Here is a 16,674-nt window from a genome sequence, read left to right on the forward strand (position 1 = left end):
GTATGATCCTAAATGCAGCCTGTCAAGATTTTTGCTTGTTTGTTGTGATATTTTACTGAATTTGTATAATGTGAAATGTGAGTCCCTAGTGAAAGTTAAGCAAAGGTGTGCAAATCTATAATAATAGTAAATCTGCTTTGTAAAGTGAAAAGATTATTATCTTTCTCTCACATATGCAGCTTTAAATGGAAGTATGTGCTCTGCTGAAATAAAAGCAACAGAGTGACAGAGAATTTATTACATTATAGTTTCAACAAATATTTTTCATGCTTTTACTCTTTGCCTTACATAATATGTAGTAATTACAAATGTATAGTTTTCATATGCATAGCATCTAGTTATCTATATTGACTTTCATTTTTTTTTCTGTTATCTCAAGAATACTTTTAAGGCAGTACTTTGTAGCGCCGGGTCCTGGATTCAAATCCCACCCAGGACAACATCTGTAAGGAGTTTGTATGTTCTCCCGGTGTTTGTGTGGGTCTCCTTCCACACTCCAAGGAGACTGATAGGGAATTTATATTGTGAGCCCCAATGGGGATAATGATGATTTCTGTAAAGTGCTGTGGAATATGATGGCGTTATATAGAATAAACATAATAAATACAATTTTTGGTTTAGCTATCTTCTTTACAATTTTCTCTGTACTCCAGGAAATCTGATGCAGCGGCATTGAGACTTTGCTTCAGTTTCATACACAGTGACTTTTAGCATCAGCGAGCAGGACTGAATTTTGAAGCAGACGAAACTGTACAACTCCATAAATTTTAGGATCTGAGGAGTCCAGTCAGTTGATCTACCACTGATCAAAAAGTGATAGCCAGTCTCAGCAATAAGCTATCATTCTTAAAGGAAATATGTCAGGTTTTGCTATGTAATTTGGGAGCAACATGATGTAGGGGCAGAGAGCCTGATTCCATTACTGTATCACTTACTGGACTTCTTGGTGTAGTTTTGATAGAATCCCTGTTTTTGCTGCTATAGATGTAGCAGTGGTCAGAATACTGCTCTGTGTATAATACCACGCACACCACTAATAGGTAGCTTCCTGTGTACACTGTGCTGGGGGCGGGGATATACAGATTAGCTGGACTGGTTCGCATGAGACACCTAGTTCGGCAGTGATAATCTCCTGCTGATAAAACACTGATTATATTGAAACTACAGCAAACAGCCTAATACTTGAAACATATTTGAAATCAGGCTCTGTGACCCTACATTATGCTGCCTTCAGATAAAATAGCAAAACTTGCTGACAGATTCCCAATAATGATTAATCAAAGCATAATTTATATATAGGGAGAAACTACTTACTATTATAAACTAGATGAAAACCAATGTCAGTGTCAGATCCATTAGTGTTAAATTCTATCCACAAATGGTTTGAAGTACTGTTAAGTGTTAATTTCAATAACTCATTTTTCGTAAAAGCTCCCAAAAGTCGTGAAGAACCGTCTTTCCCATCATGCACCTATAGTAAAAAAAACAAAAGCAGTCATGTGAAGAAGTAAACAGACTCCGGAGATAAATCTCTACCAATTCCAACTCTCTAATTCATTTACAAAATCCTTACTGTGGGCAAAAGATTAATTTTGTTATAAAGTACCTCATTTTGGCAGGTTAGATGAAAGATCAAGCACTTCACGTGCTGTCAAGACTTGTATAATCAATTATGTTTTCAAACATGTTAAAACCCTTTTCTCCAATACAATTAATATTTATACCTTTACTTTCCCTTTGAGGTTTCATAACCTCAGCCTTTTTGATAATCTACTTAGGCATCCTAAAAAAAAAAAAATGGTGACATTTCAGTCTGGTGTGTCTTTTCTAAGATCATCAATGAGGGAGAAAAAAGAAATTGTCCACTCTGTTCCTTCCTGTCAGCTTCTATTAAAAGGAAATTGGAAATTTGAAGCTAAGCTGTCATCTTACATCTTTGACTTGGTGCATGAGGTGACTTCAATTTTGAATTTAAGGTATAAGAAAGAAAGTGCTGTAAAACGATTTAATATTACATGGAAACAATATTCAATGCGGTGTAAATTTTGTAAAAACATAGTCTGAAATGTTTTAGCATAACATACTATCAATACTATCATGACATATGAAAGAAATCCGAAAAACAGACAGCCTCTATACTGCTGCACTTCCAGCTATAAAAGAACCCAAAAAGACAACAGGAAGCTAATACAGCTTTCAAATAAAATTATATATTTTTTTATTAAAATCATTATTAAAACGATAAAAAAAATATAAAAAAATGGGGAAAAGAATGACAAAGAAACCTCACCCATCTAGATCTGGGTAACTAATACAAAATATGTGCATGCTACAAAGCCAATAAATGCATTAAATTCTTTTTTTTTAGCAATGGTATACAGTATATAATATGGTATCTCTTGGCGTTTTAGTATGCACATTTTTTGTATTAGATATCTAGAATAATAGGCGTATGATGTGGATGAGTGAGGTCTCTTTGTCACTCTTTTCCCCATTTTTTTGAAATTTTTTTTATTGGTTTTAATACTTTATGTAATAAAAATTATAATTTTATTTGAGAGTTTGATTAGCATCCTATTGTCTTTTTGGGTTCTTCTATCATGACTAGTGTTGAGCGCAGCTAACAACTAGTGTTGAGCGCAGATAACATCTGCATGACAGCGTGGAAAATCAAGGATGTTCATGTGCAGAGCCAATTTTTTGGCGCAAACAAGCTGGAACCCTGAAAACAAACCCGAATTTGAAATTCCGAACAAATTCGCTCAACACTAATCATGACATATGAGCAGAGGAGCAACACTGGTCTAGGAGGTAAGTATAACATTTTTCACTTTTTGAGGCACCTTGGGGAAATTAATAATGGATTGTACAGTGGTGGGCAACCCTATTAAGGGTAATGTAAATAGTTTTTTTTACAATATATTTATGTAATATCAAGAGAGCTTATTTTTACAGCCATTCCATATCAAAGACTTTGTTGGCTTCTTAGATAAGCCAGGATTACATCATTCCCACGTCCTACTCTCCTTGTACAGTGACCTTTGCCCAGATTTTTTGGAAATAATTGAGTCAGAGCATTTTCTAGTTTTAATTATGAAATATACAATAAATGATAGTTTACTTTAAGGATTTAAAAAAATATAATGTTTTTTTTATAAAAAAAACCCAAAAAAACCCAAACATCTCCATAGACAATTTTTATTATACATTTACCCTTAGAATGTCACCCTCAAGCAGCTGAAAACTTCTGGCCCGTAGATGGATTCCCTTTCCAGGTTGCGTTTCAATTCTGTATATACATTCATGGTTGTTGTCATAGTTGGCAGGGAAATTTGGAGATAGTAGGGTTCCTTCATTTCCAGTAACTGTTGCTCCACATTCAGCTGAATACAAAGGGTATATAAGAAGAAACAATTTAAAAGGTGAATTTTTGTTCTTAATCAGTATGTAAAATGCAACAAGTATCATATTAAAAAGTTTAATAAACTCAAGAAAAGTCTCAAATTGTTGAATTTAAGCATTCTAATTCCTGTTTGGCCTGAAATTTACATCTGTATTAGGTTTATTTATTCACATTTTTTTCATAAAAAAGGCAGAAAAATTTAACAAGTAGACTCTTCTCATTTATAAAGAGTTTGTTTAACCATAGACATTGGTGGCATTACCAGACTATGCCACTAATGTTTGATGGGTGGAGGAACAAGTAATGGAATCCAGTTAATCGCTAAAACAAAGTAGCAGAAGTGTAAGGAAAGCACAATGCTACTTTGTCTTCTGTAAACGGATTGCCTTTCTTTAGAAGCTGCATAGTTGGCCCATGGTTTCTCCAAAAAATGCTGAAAACCAGACAACCATCTGTCTGAGATGGTTTAGTGAATCCTGCATTGAGCAGAGGGGTTGGACCAGATGACCCTGGAGGTCCCCTCCAACTCTCACATTCTATGATTCTATAAAAAAAATAAAGTAGTGTCATGGATTCCTAGATCCACTGTTAGCTTTAGTAAATATTTGCATTCCTAATAAAAAACAATTCTGAAGCATCTTTTCTTTGTTATAGGCTACATGATCTTATTTTGCTTCCTTTTCACCTGAATATCATGTTGTAGTAATGTTTCACTTGCCCCATTTATTTTCTTTACAAGCTGCTTTCAATTGCTGCTCAATAGACATGATATCTTGAAATTCAAATTTGTTGGGTTTGGAAAATTTTTCTAAAAATCCAATTTGCAGCTAATCTGTTCTTAGAAAATCACAATACTTCAAAGCATCTAATTGCTTTTGCAAAAAGTAAATACAAAAGAAATGCAAAGAGATATCACCTATGGCTTGTCTACCTCACAAGCAAGGAAGCATAGCTTCGCATGCAGAATAGCCTTGATTTCAGTATTATTCAGTAGGAAAATTAGAGCTGACGAGTGTTAAACTTCCCTCCTTGTTGTAGTGCATCAAAAATGAAATAGTATTATGAGGGTGCTGTACTGCATTATATTAAGGATCATTCATTTCACAATTACAAGGATTCTGCAGGTCTAGAATCTCCCTATCACTTGATTCTATGCAATATTATGCCCAGACTGGGACAACCACTCCCATTTTATATGTTCTTCAGTTCCGCAGTAATACAACTTACTCTCTTCAATACCTTTTTAGCTCTAATCTAGTGAGGAGCTGTGCACTCTTTACCTCCCTTACAGCCCTTGGCTGTAAATCCTTAAAATTTCAACTGCCTTCCCTGCCTCAGCTTTTATTGTGGCTGTAATACTGCCCCCAGATTGGCTGTGGTACCATATTTTGCAGAAGTAGCTGCAAGGCTACTTCTACAAAATGTAATGTCATGTAATCCAGCTCTTTTGCTGATGCAATCTTTGGCAATGTTTAAAAATCTAATTTCAAATCGTTCAAATTTGCAGAACCTGCCGATTTATTTAAATTCTACTCAAAGTTGATTTGCAGTGGATCAATTTGATCATCTCCACTGCTCAGCCAAGATCAGTATTTTATTTACAAACAGTCAGAGTAGAGCAATCACCCTCCTTGAGCCTCTTCGATCCCATCACCATATTTAGGCAGTGAAATTACTATAACCTGTTTGTAAATTAAGAAATAGTTCTGCAGCATCATGTTTGGGAAAGAAGGGATTAGTTAATAAAGTACATCACAAACATTCATAATAACTAGATTTTTTTTAAATAAAAAAAGTTAGTTACTCTTTCCCAAAATAATATTAACTACATTGCATTAGTAGCAAAATGATACCAAAATCCACCATAACTGTATTAGAAATATGGAATCATTTCTGTATACTACGCAAATATCTGCTTCACATTTGTTCTCCTACTGTTCTTTTTAAATTGAGATATGTGAAACACTAAAATTTCAAATTATTAATGATTCATCAAACTTACAGTACAAGTACATATTTTTGCAAACTAATCAACTAGCAAAATGTATAGATACACATTTACTAACCATAGTATATCTTATGCCATATTAAGTAAGAGAGATAGATGGAGTGATATGCATCACATGTAGTAAAAGGTACACACCCTTTTAAAAATTTCTGTATTTGAAATCATCAAATCAAATTGATGCAATCAGACATAAATTTGTCTAAAGTTTAGCCTGTTTCAGGCTCTGTTCTTAGTTAATTTGGAAAAATAGAATGTTTCTGTGGAGACTATACACATTTTTCTCTTCAATTTTCAACTTTGGTGAGTATTGAGAAAATATGAAAAATTGTAATGCAAATTTATTGAAAGTCATCTTTGGTACTGGTTTGATTTGCTAGTGCTACAAAACTGATTCATTTACTTCCTATATTAATTAATGGAAGCAATATCTGAATACGAGTTCATTGACAATCGGTTAAAAATACAAATCCATGATTTAGACTATAATTGATATCGACAGTCGCTGTCAAAAGTTTTGAGACTGTCAGGCTAATTGAATTATAAGAGTAGATTGGTTGATTTAAAAGGGGAATAGTGCTTGGCATCACTGTCTTCATTTATGGTTACCTCCAAGAAAACAAATGCAGTCATCGTTGCTTTGCATCAAAAGGGCTTTACTGGCACTGACATTGCTGCATGTAATATTGCCCCTAAATTGATCAAGATATGAAGTATTTCAAAGAGAGAGGTTCAAATGCCATGACAAAGGTTTCAGTGCACCAAAGAAAGTCCGGTAAGTTCCAGTACTGTCTCCTAAAGAAAATTCAGCTACGGGATTGGTTCAATACCAGTCCAGAGTTTGCTGGGAAATGGCAGCAGGCAGGTGTAATTAAAGGGCTATTCCCATCTCCAAGATCCTATCCCAATATATAGTAGGCGTACTAATACATTTTTTAGCAAATGCCTCCAGTTAGAAATGTAGTATAGTTTTTCTGATTAGCTATGTCTCTTTCCTCATGTGCAGGCATTACAGGACCTTAGGTATCTATGGTTACGACCATTAGCAACTAGCTAACTAACTGTCACTATATCAGTGATCATAGCTATGGATACCTAAGGTCCTGCATGTGCAGTGAGATGAAAGCTGTATGACGTTGGCCTTGTGTGAAGAAGAGCAGCAAATAAGCCACTTCTTTCCAAGAAAAACAACAAGAAGAGACTGATATTCTACAGGAAATATAGGGATTAGACTACTGAGGACAGGGGTAAAATTATTTTCTCTGATGAAAACCCCTTTCAGACTGTTCGGAACATCTGGAAGAAAGATTGTCCAGATAAGACAATGTGAGCTCTCCCATGAGTCCTGTGTCATGCAAACAATAAAGTATCTTGTGACCATTTATGTTCTTTTCATCTAAGGAAATGGGCTCACTCACAATGTTGCCTGAGAACATTGTCATGCATAAAGAATGATATTAAAATATCCTCAAAGAGCAACTTGCGCCAATGATACAGGAGCAATTTGGCCATGAACAGTGCTTTTTTTCTAGTATGATGGAGCACCATGTCATAAGGAAGAAGTGATAATTAAATGGCTTGGTGGTCAAAATGTTACAATTGTGGGGTTCATGGCAAGGAAACTCATCAGATCTCAATCCCATTAAGAACCTGTGGTCAATCCTAAAAAAAATGGGTGGACAAACAAAAATGCAGAAATAAAGATTATTATTATTATTAATTGTGATAAACTCCCCTCATTAATTAGGCAACAATAGGTTGCTATCAATCAGGATTTGCCTCAGGAGCTGATATCCAGCATGTCAGGGCAAAGATGTCTTAAAAAACTAGAGTTAATACTTTAAATATTGAGTCTTTGCATTAATCTGATGTATTCATCAATACAAGGTTAACAGCTTATGAAATAATTTTATTTGTGTTTCAATGACCATAGCAACATCTGACTAAGGCCATGTTCACACATTCAGTATTTGGTCAGTATTTACATCAGTATTTGTAAGCCAAAACGAGGAGTGGAGCAATCAGAGGAAACATATAATAGAAACATGTGCACCACTTCTGTATTTTTTATCCTCTCCTGGTTTTGGCTTACAAATACTGTTGTGAAATACTGAATATGGTGGTCGTTGATTTTATTCTAGGTCCTTTTAATTGTCCCATTAAAGTTATATTTTAAGCGATTATATGATTATCTCTCACTGCTGGTATTGGATATTATCTGTTGAGAGTTTCTTGTAGGTGTGTCATATTTTATCAGACCCCTAGTGTTTTTCTCCTGTTGTGAAATACTGACCAAATGCTGAACATGTGAATATGGCCTAAAACATCTAAAAAAAATGAAGCAGAAAACTGCAAAACCTAAATTGTGTGTGAGTCTCGAAACTGTTGCCCATGACTGTGCCATATATTGAGAATTGTGATTCATATTCAGTCTAGTCTGAAATACAGATCTGTGGTTTAGACATCATTAACCTTTATAGGAAGAATGCATATTGGGCTAAACAGTAGAGATGAGCGGTGTTCGACTAGAACTGTTCGCCAATCTCAAATTCGAGCTGTTTTGGGCGGTGTTCGAGTTGTTCGACGAACCCGAACGATTTGCAAAAAATTCGGCTGTTCGAGGTTATGTTCGATAACTGTTCGTGCACCAAAAGCGTGTCCTGCATGTCTGGCGCTATTTAGAGCACCAATCATGCAGGGATTGTCTGCCACTCACTGTAATGCCACAGCCATGGTGGTTGTGGCATTAAAGTGATTGCCCAAATCGATGGGAACAGTGCCAACAGTGAAACATGAAAAGCCGGCAATTCAGCAGCGGCATACACCTGTACCCGACAATTTAGAACCGAAAGAATAGAGCTTCACACATAGATTAGATAGATATAAACATGTCAGTCACATATATACGAAGTACAGTGAAAGTGCTGCTTACTGTACTTGTCATTTAGCGTAAAGGATTTATCAAAAAAAAATAATAGTGTTTTCATGCACCGTCTCTTTAAAAAAGCCGGCCGGCAATTCAGCAGCGGTACCCGACAATTTATAACAGACAGAATAGAGCTTCACACATAGATTAGATAGATAGAAACATGTCAGTCACATATATATGAAGTACAGTGATAGTGTTGGTTACTGTACTTGTCATTTAGTATTAAAATAAAGGATTTATTATTAAAAAAATTGGCGTGGGGTTCCCCTTAATTTTAGGCTCTAGCGGAGGTTAAGCAGACGGCTGGGGCAGATGTTTGAAGCCTGGGAAGGGGGTAATACCCACGGAGCTTCCCAGGCTACTAATATCAGCCCCCAGCTGAATACATAGCCTTTACTAGCTATTAAAATGGGGGACCCCCCAAAAAAAATGACGTGGGGTCCCCCCTAATTTAATAGCTAGCAAAGGCTAGGCAGACAGCTGGGGGCTGATATTAATAGCCCAGGAAGGGAGCCATGAATATTGGCCCCCTCCCAGGCTAGAAACACCAGCCGTCAGCCGCCCCAGAAATGGCGCATTCATAGGATGCACCAATTCTGGCACTTAGCCTCGCTCTTCCACGCTGCCCTGGTGCGGTGGCAGGGGGTAATAGGGTTGGGGTTGATGTCAGCTTGTAATGCCAGCTGACATCAAGCCCAGGTTAGTAATGGAGAGGCGTCTATAAGACACCCCCATTACTAACCCCATAGTCAAAGTTAAAAAAAACACAAACACCCAGAATAAAGTCCTTTAATTGAAATAAAGACACAATCCTTTATTGTTCTAAATTAAACCATACTTACCGTCACGCCCATTCCAGCTGAAGCCAACGATCTCCTGCAATAAAAGAAAAATAATAAAGCAACCTCATCCTTACCTTTCCATGGTTCCCACGACAGCTTCAGCTCTGCTACATCGAGATGACAGGCTGGACCGCAGCAGAACGCTGCCATCCAGCCTCTCATCCCGCAGACACTGAGAAGCGCAGGCTTGCTTGCGCTGCTCAGCGTCTCCCTGTGACGACATCCAGATGAGCCGAGTTCATGTCCAATGAACTCGGCTCACCTCATGCACGTCACTGACAGCGTGGGAAAATTCTCACGCTGAAGCGGTGAGTGCAGGAGAATTCTCCCACGCTGAAGCGCTGAGTGCAGGAGAATTTTCCCACGCTGTCAGTGACGTGCATAAGGTGAGCTCATGTCCAATGAACTCAGCTCACCTCCTGCACGTCACTGACAGCGTGGGAGAATTCTCCTGCACTCAGCGCTTCAGTGTGAGAATTCTCCCACGCTGAAGCACTGAGTGCAGGAGAATTTTCCCACGCTGTCAGTGACGTGCATGAGGTGAGCCGAGTTCATTGGACATTAACTCGGCTCATCTGGATGCCCTCACAGAGAGACACTGTGGAGCGCAAGCAAGCCTGCGCTTCTCAGTGTCTGCGGGATGACAGGCTGGATGGCAGCGTTCTGCTGCGGTCCAGCCTGTCATCTCGATGTAGCAGAGCTGAAGCTGACATGGGAACCATGGAAAGGTAAGGATGATGTTGCTTTATTATTTTTCTTTTATTTCAGGAGATCGTTGGCTTCAGCTGGAATGGGCGTGATGGTAAGTATGGTTTAATTTAGAACAATAAAGAATTGTGTGTTTATTTCAATTAAAGGACTTTTTTCTGGGTGTTGTGTTTTTTTTAAATACTTTACTAGAAATTCATGGTGGTCATGTCTAATATTGGCGTGACCCCATGAATTTCGGGCTTAGGGCCAGCTGATAATGCCAAGCTGGCCCTAACCCCTTTATTACCCAGTGAGCCACCGCATCAGGGCCCTGGATGAGTTGGGTACAGCGCCAGAAGATGGCGCTTCTATGAACGCGCCATTTTCCGGGGTGGCTGCGGACTGCAATTTGCAGCGTGGGTGGCCCAGAAAGCTTGGGCCTCCCTGCGCTGCGGATTCCAGCCCTCAGCTGCATAGTTGTACCTGGCTGGACACAAAAACAGGGCGAAGCCCCACGTCAATTTTCTTTAAATTATTTCATGAAATAATTAAGAAAAAAAGGGCTTCCCTATATTGTTGTGTCCGGCCAGGTACAAATAGGCAGCTGGTGGTTGGGGGCAGCCCGTTACTGCCTGCTGTACCTGGCTGGACACAAATATAGTGTGAAGCCCCACGTCAATTTTTTTTAAATTATTTCATGAATTTCCTGAAATAATTTAAAAAAATTGAAGTGGGGCTTCGCACTATATTTGTGTCCAGCCAGGTACAGCAGGCAGGAACGGGCTGCCCCCATCCACCAGCTGCCTATTTGTACCTGGCCGGACACAACAATATAGGGAAGGCCTTTTTTTCTTAATTATTTCATGAATTTCATGAAATAATTAAAAAAAAAGTACGTGGGGCTTCGCCCTATTTTTGTGTCCAGCCAGGTACAACTAGGCAGCTGGGGGCTGGAATCTGCAGCGCAGGGAGGCCCAAGCTTTCTGGGCCCCCCCCCCGCTACAAATTGCAGTCCGCAGCCACCCCGGAAAATGGCGCGTTCATAGAAGCGCCATCTTCTGGCGCTGTACCCAACTCATCCAGGGCCCTGGTGCGGTGGCTCACTGGGTAATAAAGGGGTTAGGGCCAGCTTGGTATTATCAGCTGGCCCCAAGCCCAAAATTCATGGGGTCACGCCAGTATTAGACATGACCGCCATGAATTTCTAGTAAAATATTTAAAAAAAACACAACACCCAGAATAAAGTCCTTTAATTGAAATAAAGACACAATTCTTTATTGTTCTAAATTAAACCATACTTACCATCACACCCATTCCAGCTGAAGCCAACGATCTCCTGCAATAAAAGAAAAATAATAAACCAACCTCATCCTTACCTTTCCATGGTTCCCACGACAGCTTCAGCTCTGCTACATCGAGATGACATGCTGGACCGCAGCAGAACGCTGCCATCCAGTCTGTCATCCCGCAGACACTGAGAAGCGCAGGCATGCTTGCGCTCCTCACTGTCTCGCTGTGACGGCATCCAGATGAGCCGAGGTCATGTCCAATGAACTCGGCTCACCTCATGCACGTCACTGACAGCGTGGGAAAATTCTCACGCTGAAGTGCTGAGTGCAGGAGAATTCTCCCACGCTGTCAGTGATGTGCATGAGGTGAGCTCATGTCCAATGAACTCAGCTCACCTCCTGCACGTCACTGACAGCGTGGGAAAATTCTCCTGCAATCAGCGCTTCAGCGTGAGAATTTTCCCACGCTGTCAGTGACGTGCATGAGGTGAGCCGAGTTCATTGGACATGAACTCGGCTCATCTGGATGTCGTCACAGAGAGACGCTGAGCAGCGCAAGCAAGCCTGCGCTTCTCAGTGTCTGCGGGATGACAGGCTGGATGGCAGCGTTCTGCTGCGGTCCAGCCTGTCATCTCGATGTAGCAGAGCTGAAGCTGTCGTGGGAACCATGGAAAGGTAAGGATGAGGTTGCTTTATTATTTTTCTTTTATTGCAGGAGATCGTTGGCTTCAGCTGGAATGGGCGTGATGGTAAGTATGGTTTAATTTAGAACAATAAAGGATTGTGTCTTTATTTCAATTAAAGGACTTTATTCTGGGTGTTTGTGTTTTTTTTAACTTTGACTATGGGGTTAGTAATGGGGGTGTCTAATAGACGCCTCTCCATTACTAACCTGGGCTTGATGTCAGCTGGCATTATAAGCTGACATCAACCCCAACCCTATTACCCCCTGCCACCGCACCAGGGCAGCGTGGAAGAGCGAGGCTAAGTGCCAGAATTGGCGCATCCTATGAATGCGCCATTTCTGGGGCGGCTGACGGCTGGTGTTTCTAGCCTGGGAGGGGGCCAATATTCATGGCTCCCTTCCTGGGCTATTAATATCAGCCCCCAGCTGTCTGCCTAGCCTTTGCTAGCTATTAAATTAGGGGGGACCCCACGTCATTTTTTTGGGGGGGTCCCCCATTTTAATAGCTAGTAAAGGCTATGTATTCAGCTGGGGGCTGATATTAGTAGCCTGGGAAGCTCCGTGGGTATTACCCCCTTCCCAGGCTTCAAACATCTGCCCCAGCCGTCTGCTTAACCTCCGCTAGAGCCTAAAATTAAGGGGAACCCCACGCCAATTTTTTTAATAATAAATCCTTTATTTTAATACTAAATGACAAGTACAGTAACCAACACTATCACTGTACTTCATATATATGTGACTGACATGTTTCTATCTATCTAATCTATGTGTGATGCTCTATCTTTCTGTTCTAAATTGTCGGGTACCGCTGCTGAATTGCCGGCCGGCTTTTTTAAAGAGACAGTGCATGAAAACACTATTATTTTTTTAAATAAATCCTTTACACTAAATGACAAGTACAGTAAGCAACACTATCACTGTACTTATTATATATGTGACTGACATGTTTCTATCTATCTAATCTATGTGTGAAGCTCTATTCTTTCTGTTCTAAATTGTCGGGTACAGATGCTGAATTGCCGGCCGGCTTTTTTAAAGAGACGGTGCATGAAAACACTAATATTTTTTTTAATAAATCCTTTACACTAAATGACAAGTGCAGTAACCAACACTGTCACTGTGCTTCTTATTTGTGTGACTGACATGTTTCTATCTATCTAATCTATGTGTGATGCTCTATTCCTTCTTGTCTAAATTGTCGGGTACCGGTGTATGCCGCTGCTGAATTTGCCGGCCGGGTTTTTTAAAGAGAGTGTCTTCTGAGCAGTTTGTCAGCTTTTGGACACCTTTGCAGGTGTTTTCTATGTGTTTCTATGTGTTTTTTTTGCCTGCCATTGGTTTTAACGGTGTTCGACGGTGTTCTAAGGTGTTCGACGAACAGTTCGACGAACAGTTCCTCGAACATCCCGGTGTTCGACGAACCGAACCGAACCCGAACACTACGGGGGTGGCTCAACACTACTAAACAGATCTATATTTTTAGAATGTTTCATTTTCTTTGGGAAGAATTAATATCCCTGGCTTGTTCATTTACCCAAGTTATTTACGTTTGATGAATTTAAAGCTGGATGAATAACCAGGAGAATTTTCTGCTCATATTTGTATGTATTTGTATTTATGTTTTCATATTGTACATGTGTTATTTAGCCACAAATATACTGTGTAAACATGCATAAAATAGAATAGAAATTCACAATTTTACTCCTATGCTGAAGTTAAATAATTAATCGTGTGACTGATTCAGACAGGAAATTAGGTTAATGGAAAAGGATAAGTTTAAATCTTAATTTTGAAACATAAAACTGCAATACTTTCCATTGACATACAGCTTCAAAATATGTTTAACGCACACACTTTTGTAGCTTGCATAATCAAATAACATTTATGTGCTGAAATGTGCATATTAAAAAGCTCAGCAAAGACAAGAACAGTTAAGATATACAATATAGTATCTAGGAAAGCATAATATATAGCATGTGTGAATAGAAACTATTGTTTTTTTATGTGAAACTTGGGTAAAGTCAACATGCTCTGAGCAAATAGATATTTTAAATTTAATTTTATGAAATATTGAATTTCAGATTATGATATTATGTATTCTCATTTGTAATAAGGAAATAATATATAGGTTTGCTAGTGCTGAAATGGAAATGCTGCTGTCTATAATATTGCAAATATCACAAAATAATTATAAATACAGATTTATATAACATTAAAATATAATGTCATAATAGTTTAGTAAAGCTGCATTTATTGACAAACTTTCCTTTTGATAAAATACTTTATTCACTGTATTGCTAAAATATGTGAACAATGCACATTAATTAGGATATTAACTTGTTGGATATTCAATTACAATGCCATCGGTGGCAACATGTAGTAGGGTCCCTTTCAGTGGTAGCAGACTTCATTATACTTAGAATATTTTCCAAAAGATTTTGGAGTGTGCCTGAGCAAATTTATACTGAAGCAATCAAAGAGCATTTGGGGTATTATAACAGGCTCTGTCCATGACCACCAGGCATTACTAAGTAGAGCTTTCAAGAATAGGCATTGCACTTGCTACTCCATCTATCAGGTCCCAATGGTGCCTTGGCCTTCACCCTTTAACCCCTGTGCAGGGATGTGGACTTACACTGGGTCCCCTGGTTTGAGTCTTCAGAGTAGCTGCTGTATGGTGGAGTAAGCTGGCAGGAATGGTTAGGCCTCCGAGTCAGGACCAGGAGGGAAGGGACAGGATTGAGAGGCTGAAGGATAGCAAAACATGGGTTGAAGTAAAAACAAAAAAAACAAAAACAGGAATCAAATGGACCGAGCAAAAGCAGAAAAATAGGACTAAATCAGAGCTAGTAGGACTATAATTAGTCCTGCTAGACATCACACACTCCTATACTACTGGTCCCAGTGCAGCACAAGAGACTATTACATACTATGAATGAATGTTTTCCTTGCACATTGGATGATCAGCAGCCTGTGTGCACTCATATCTTTATCTTAAAATTAAATTTCTTAAAAATGTTCATTCAAAATAATCTTTGAGTGTAAATTTTCCTTTAGATTTGCCAGGAAAAGGATCTTTTATTACTTTACATAATCAGCTTGCTAGTGCCCAGTCAAGTGCTCTAGCTCTTTCCATTAACAGCCCTTGAACCTTTCTCTTTTGTTGATTGTTCACTGTTCTACCATTCTCTTCCAGGGCTAAAATACTTCACTTGTGGGGGGATACATGCATAGTGACAGTCTTTGCTATGATAAACTGCCACAGTTATGGACTCACCCTGCACTGCCCTTTGTAATACATGGCAAAGACGGGAGCTTAGGTTGCCACAGATAAACACTGGACTTGTCTGTCGACAACGCCAAAGGTGAGGAATTGAGGAGGATTAGTGACGCACTTGCCTGGCTTGGGAACTCTTACTGAGCACTTACAAGCTAATTTGTATACAGTGTGACAAAGTCACTGGTAAAGTGATGGAGAGGAGATATGTTTCCCTGAGGCTATTAGCTTCCGTGAATTGAAGCCATGAAATTTGCTCCAGCATGTTTTTTGCTGAGAAGGTTAAACCTTCATTTTAAAAAGGAGTATTTTTTGTGAATGACCACTGTGAAGGGTGGGAGATCATTCACCATATCTCCACCTCAGGGTGTGGTCTGGGGTTTGAATACACGGCCTGCTGAGGCATTCCGAGTTCAGTGTATCTGGAGAGGCTAACTCCAGAGGAAAGAGGCGCTGGTTGTTGTAATCTGAACCCTGTGTTTGCTGGACTCTGGGCGGGTGGATCCCCGCTACCACAAGGACTGTGTTTGATATTACCATTTTGTTTTGTTTTCCTATTTATGCTCAAAGGACTGTGTTTGTTTTACTTCCCATGGTTTATGCTGCCTGTCTAATAAATCTTGGAAGAATTTAAAGAGACAGTGTTCCTGTATCCCTCTATGTGCAACAAAGTGAGCTGATCTACCATAACAAAATAGAAGGTAATTTTACTGGTAATTCTAGGTATATTAGCACCATGATGGGTAAATTTATACATGTATTTAAGTCTTGCTCTGTAATTGATTCAATAAGGAATATTCATCTTATAGACTCAGTGGACGGTGCCAGTCACTGAAAATAAGAAGCAAAGCTTGAAAATGGCATCATGCTAATAGACTTCTTCTGCTAGATTTTAAAGTATGCATTATGCATTCCCTTAGGTAGTATTATTTCGGCATCTGACAAAGCTTGCTCCTTCCATCAGAAAGACAGCTATTTCAAGAAAAAAGAAAGTTTCATCCCTAAAGGGAATCTGTTACTAGATTTGTGCTACCTCATCTGAGAGCAGCATACTGTAGGAAACGAGACCCTGATTCTAGCAATGTGTCACTTAGTTTACTGGGTGACACAATCAGAACTTTTAGATGTAGCATGCAGCAGAGCTCAAAAAGCTAACTTTGCCCACATCACAGCTTTCTATAGAAATTGTCTATTGACAGTGAGCTGCTTATCAGAGGAGTGGGTGGAGTCAGATCAGGGCTCACGTAAGTACCAGTACTGGCAGTGATAGTCTCCTGGTGATAAAACCTTCATTGCATCGAAACTACAGCACAACGTCCTCAGATTACATAGCAAAAACCTGGTGACAGATTCCCTTTAAGGAAATTTCTGTGGTAATGAACAATTATTTTCCTCAAATTAAAAGTTGCTTCTTACAATTATTTTAGCCTTCCAGTTTGGAAACACTCTTTTGTTGGCTTGGTATAATTGTATTTCTGTGATTTATGCGAATGCTCATTTTATCTCATGATTCATTTCTATGCAGCCTTTTTTATGAAAACAAAATAGACATGT

General features: G+C 39.1%; 1 protein-coding gene across 2 annotated transcripts in view; it reads right to left on the reverse strand.

Annotated features, from left to right (window-relative positions):
* Window positions 1-16,674, reverse strand: part of CSMD1 (CUB and Sushi multiple domains 1) — a 2,980,041-nt gene that overhangs the window by 799,336 nt on the left and 2,164,031 nt on the right. For both annotated transcript variants that reach the window (XM_073675393.1, XM_073675394.1), the window contains exons 22-23: window positions 3,214-3,383; window positions 1,315-1,471 (exon numbers count right to left, since the gene is read on the reverse strand). In XM_073675393.1, coding sequence (XP_073531494.1) covers window positions 1,315-1,471; window positions 3,214-3,383 — 327 coding nt within the window. The remainder of the gene's footprint in view (window positions 1-1,314; window positions 1,472-3,213; window positions 3,384-16,674) is intronic.

Source organism: Phyllobates terribilis, unplaced genomic scaffold (genome assembly GCF_046119375.1).
Source record: "Phyllobates terribilis strain yellow unplaced genomic scaffold, ASM4611937v1 Scaffold_3__8_contigs__length_932513732, whole genome shotgun sequence".
NCBI classification, from domain to species: domain Eukaryota; kingdom Metazoa; phylum Chordata; class Amphibia; order Anura; family Dendrobatidae; genus Phyllobates; species Phyllobates terribilis.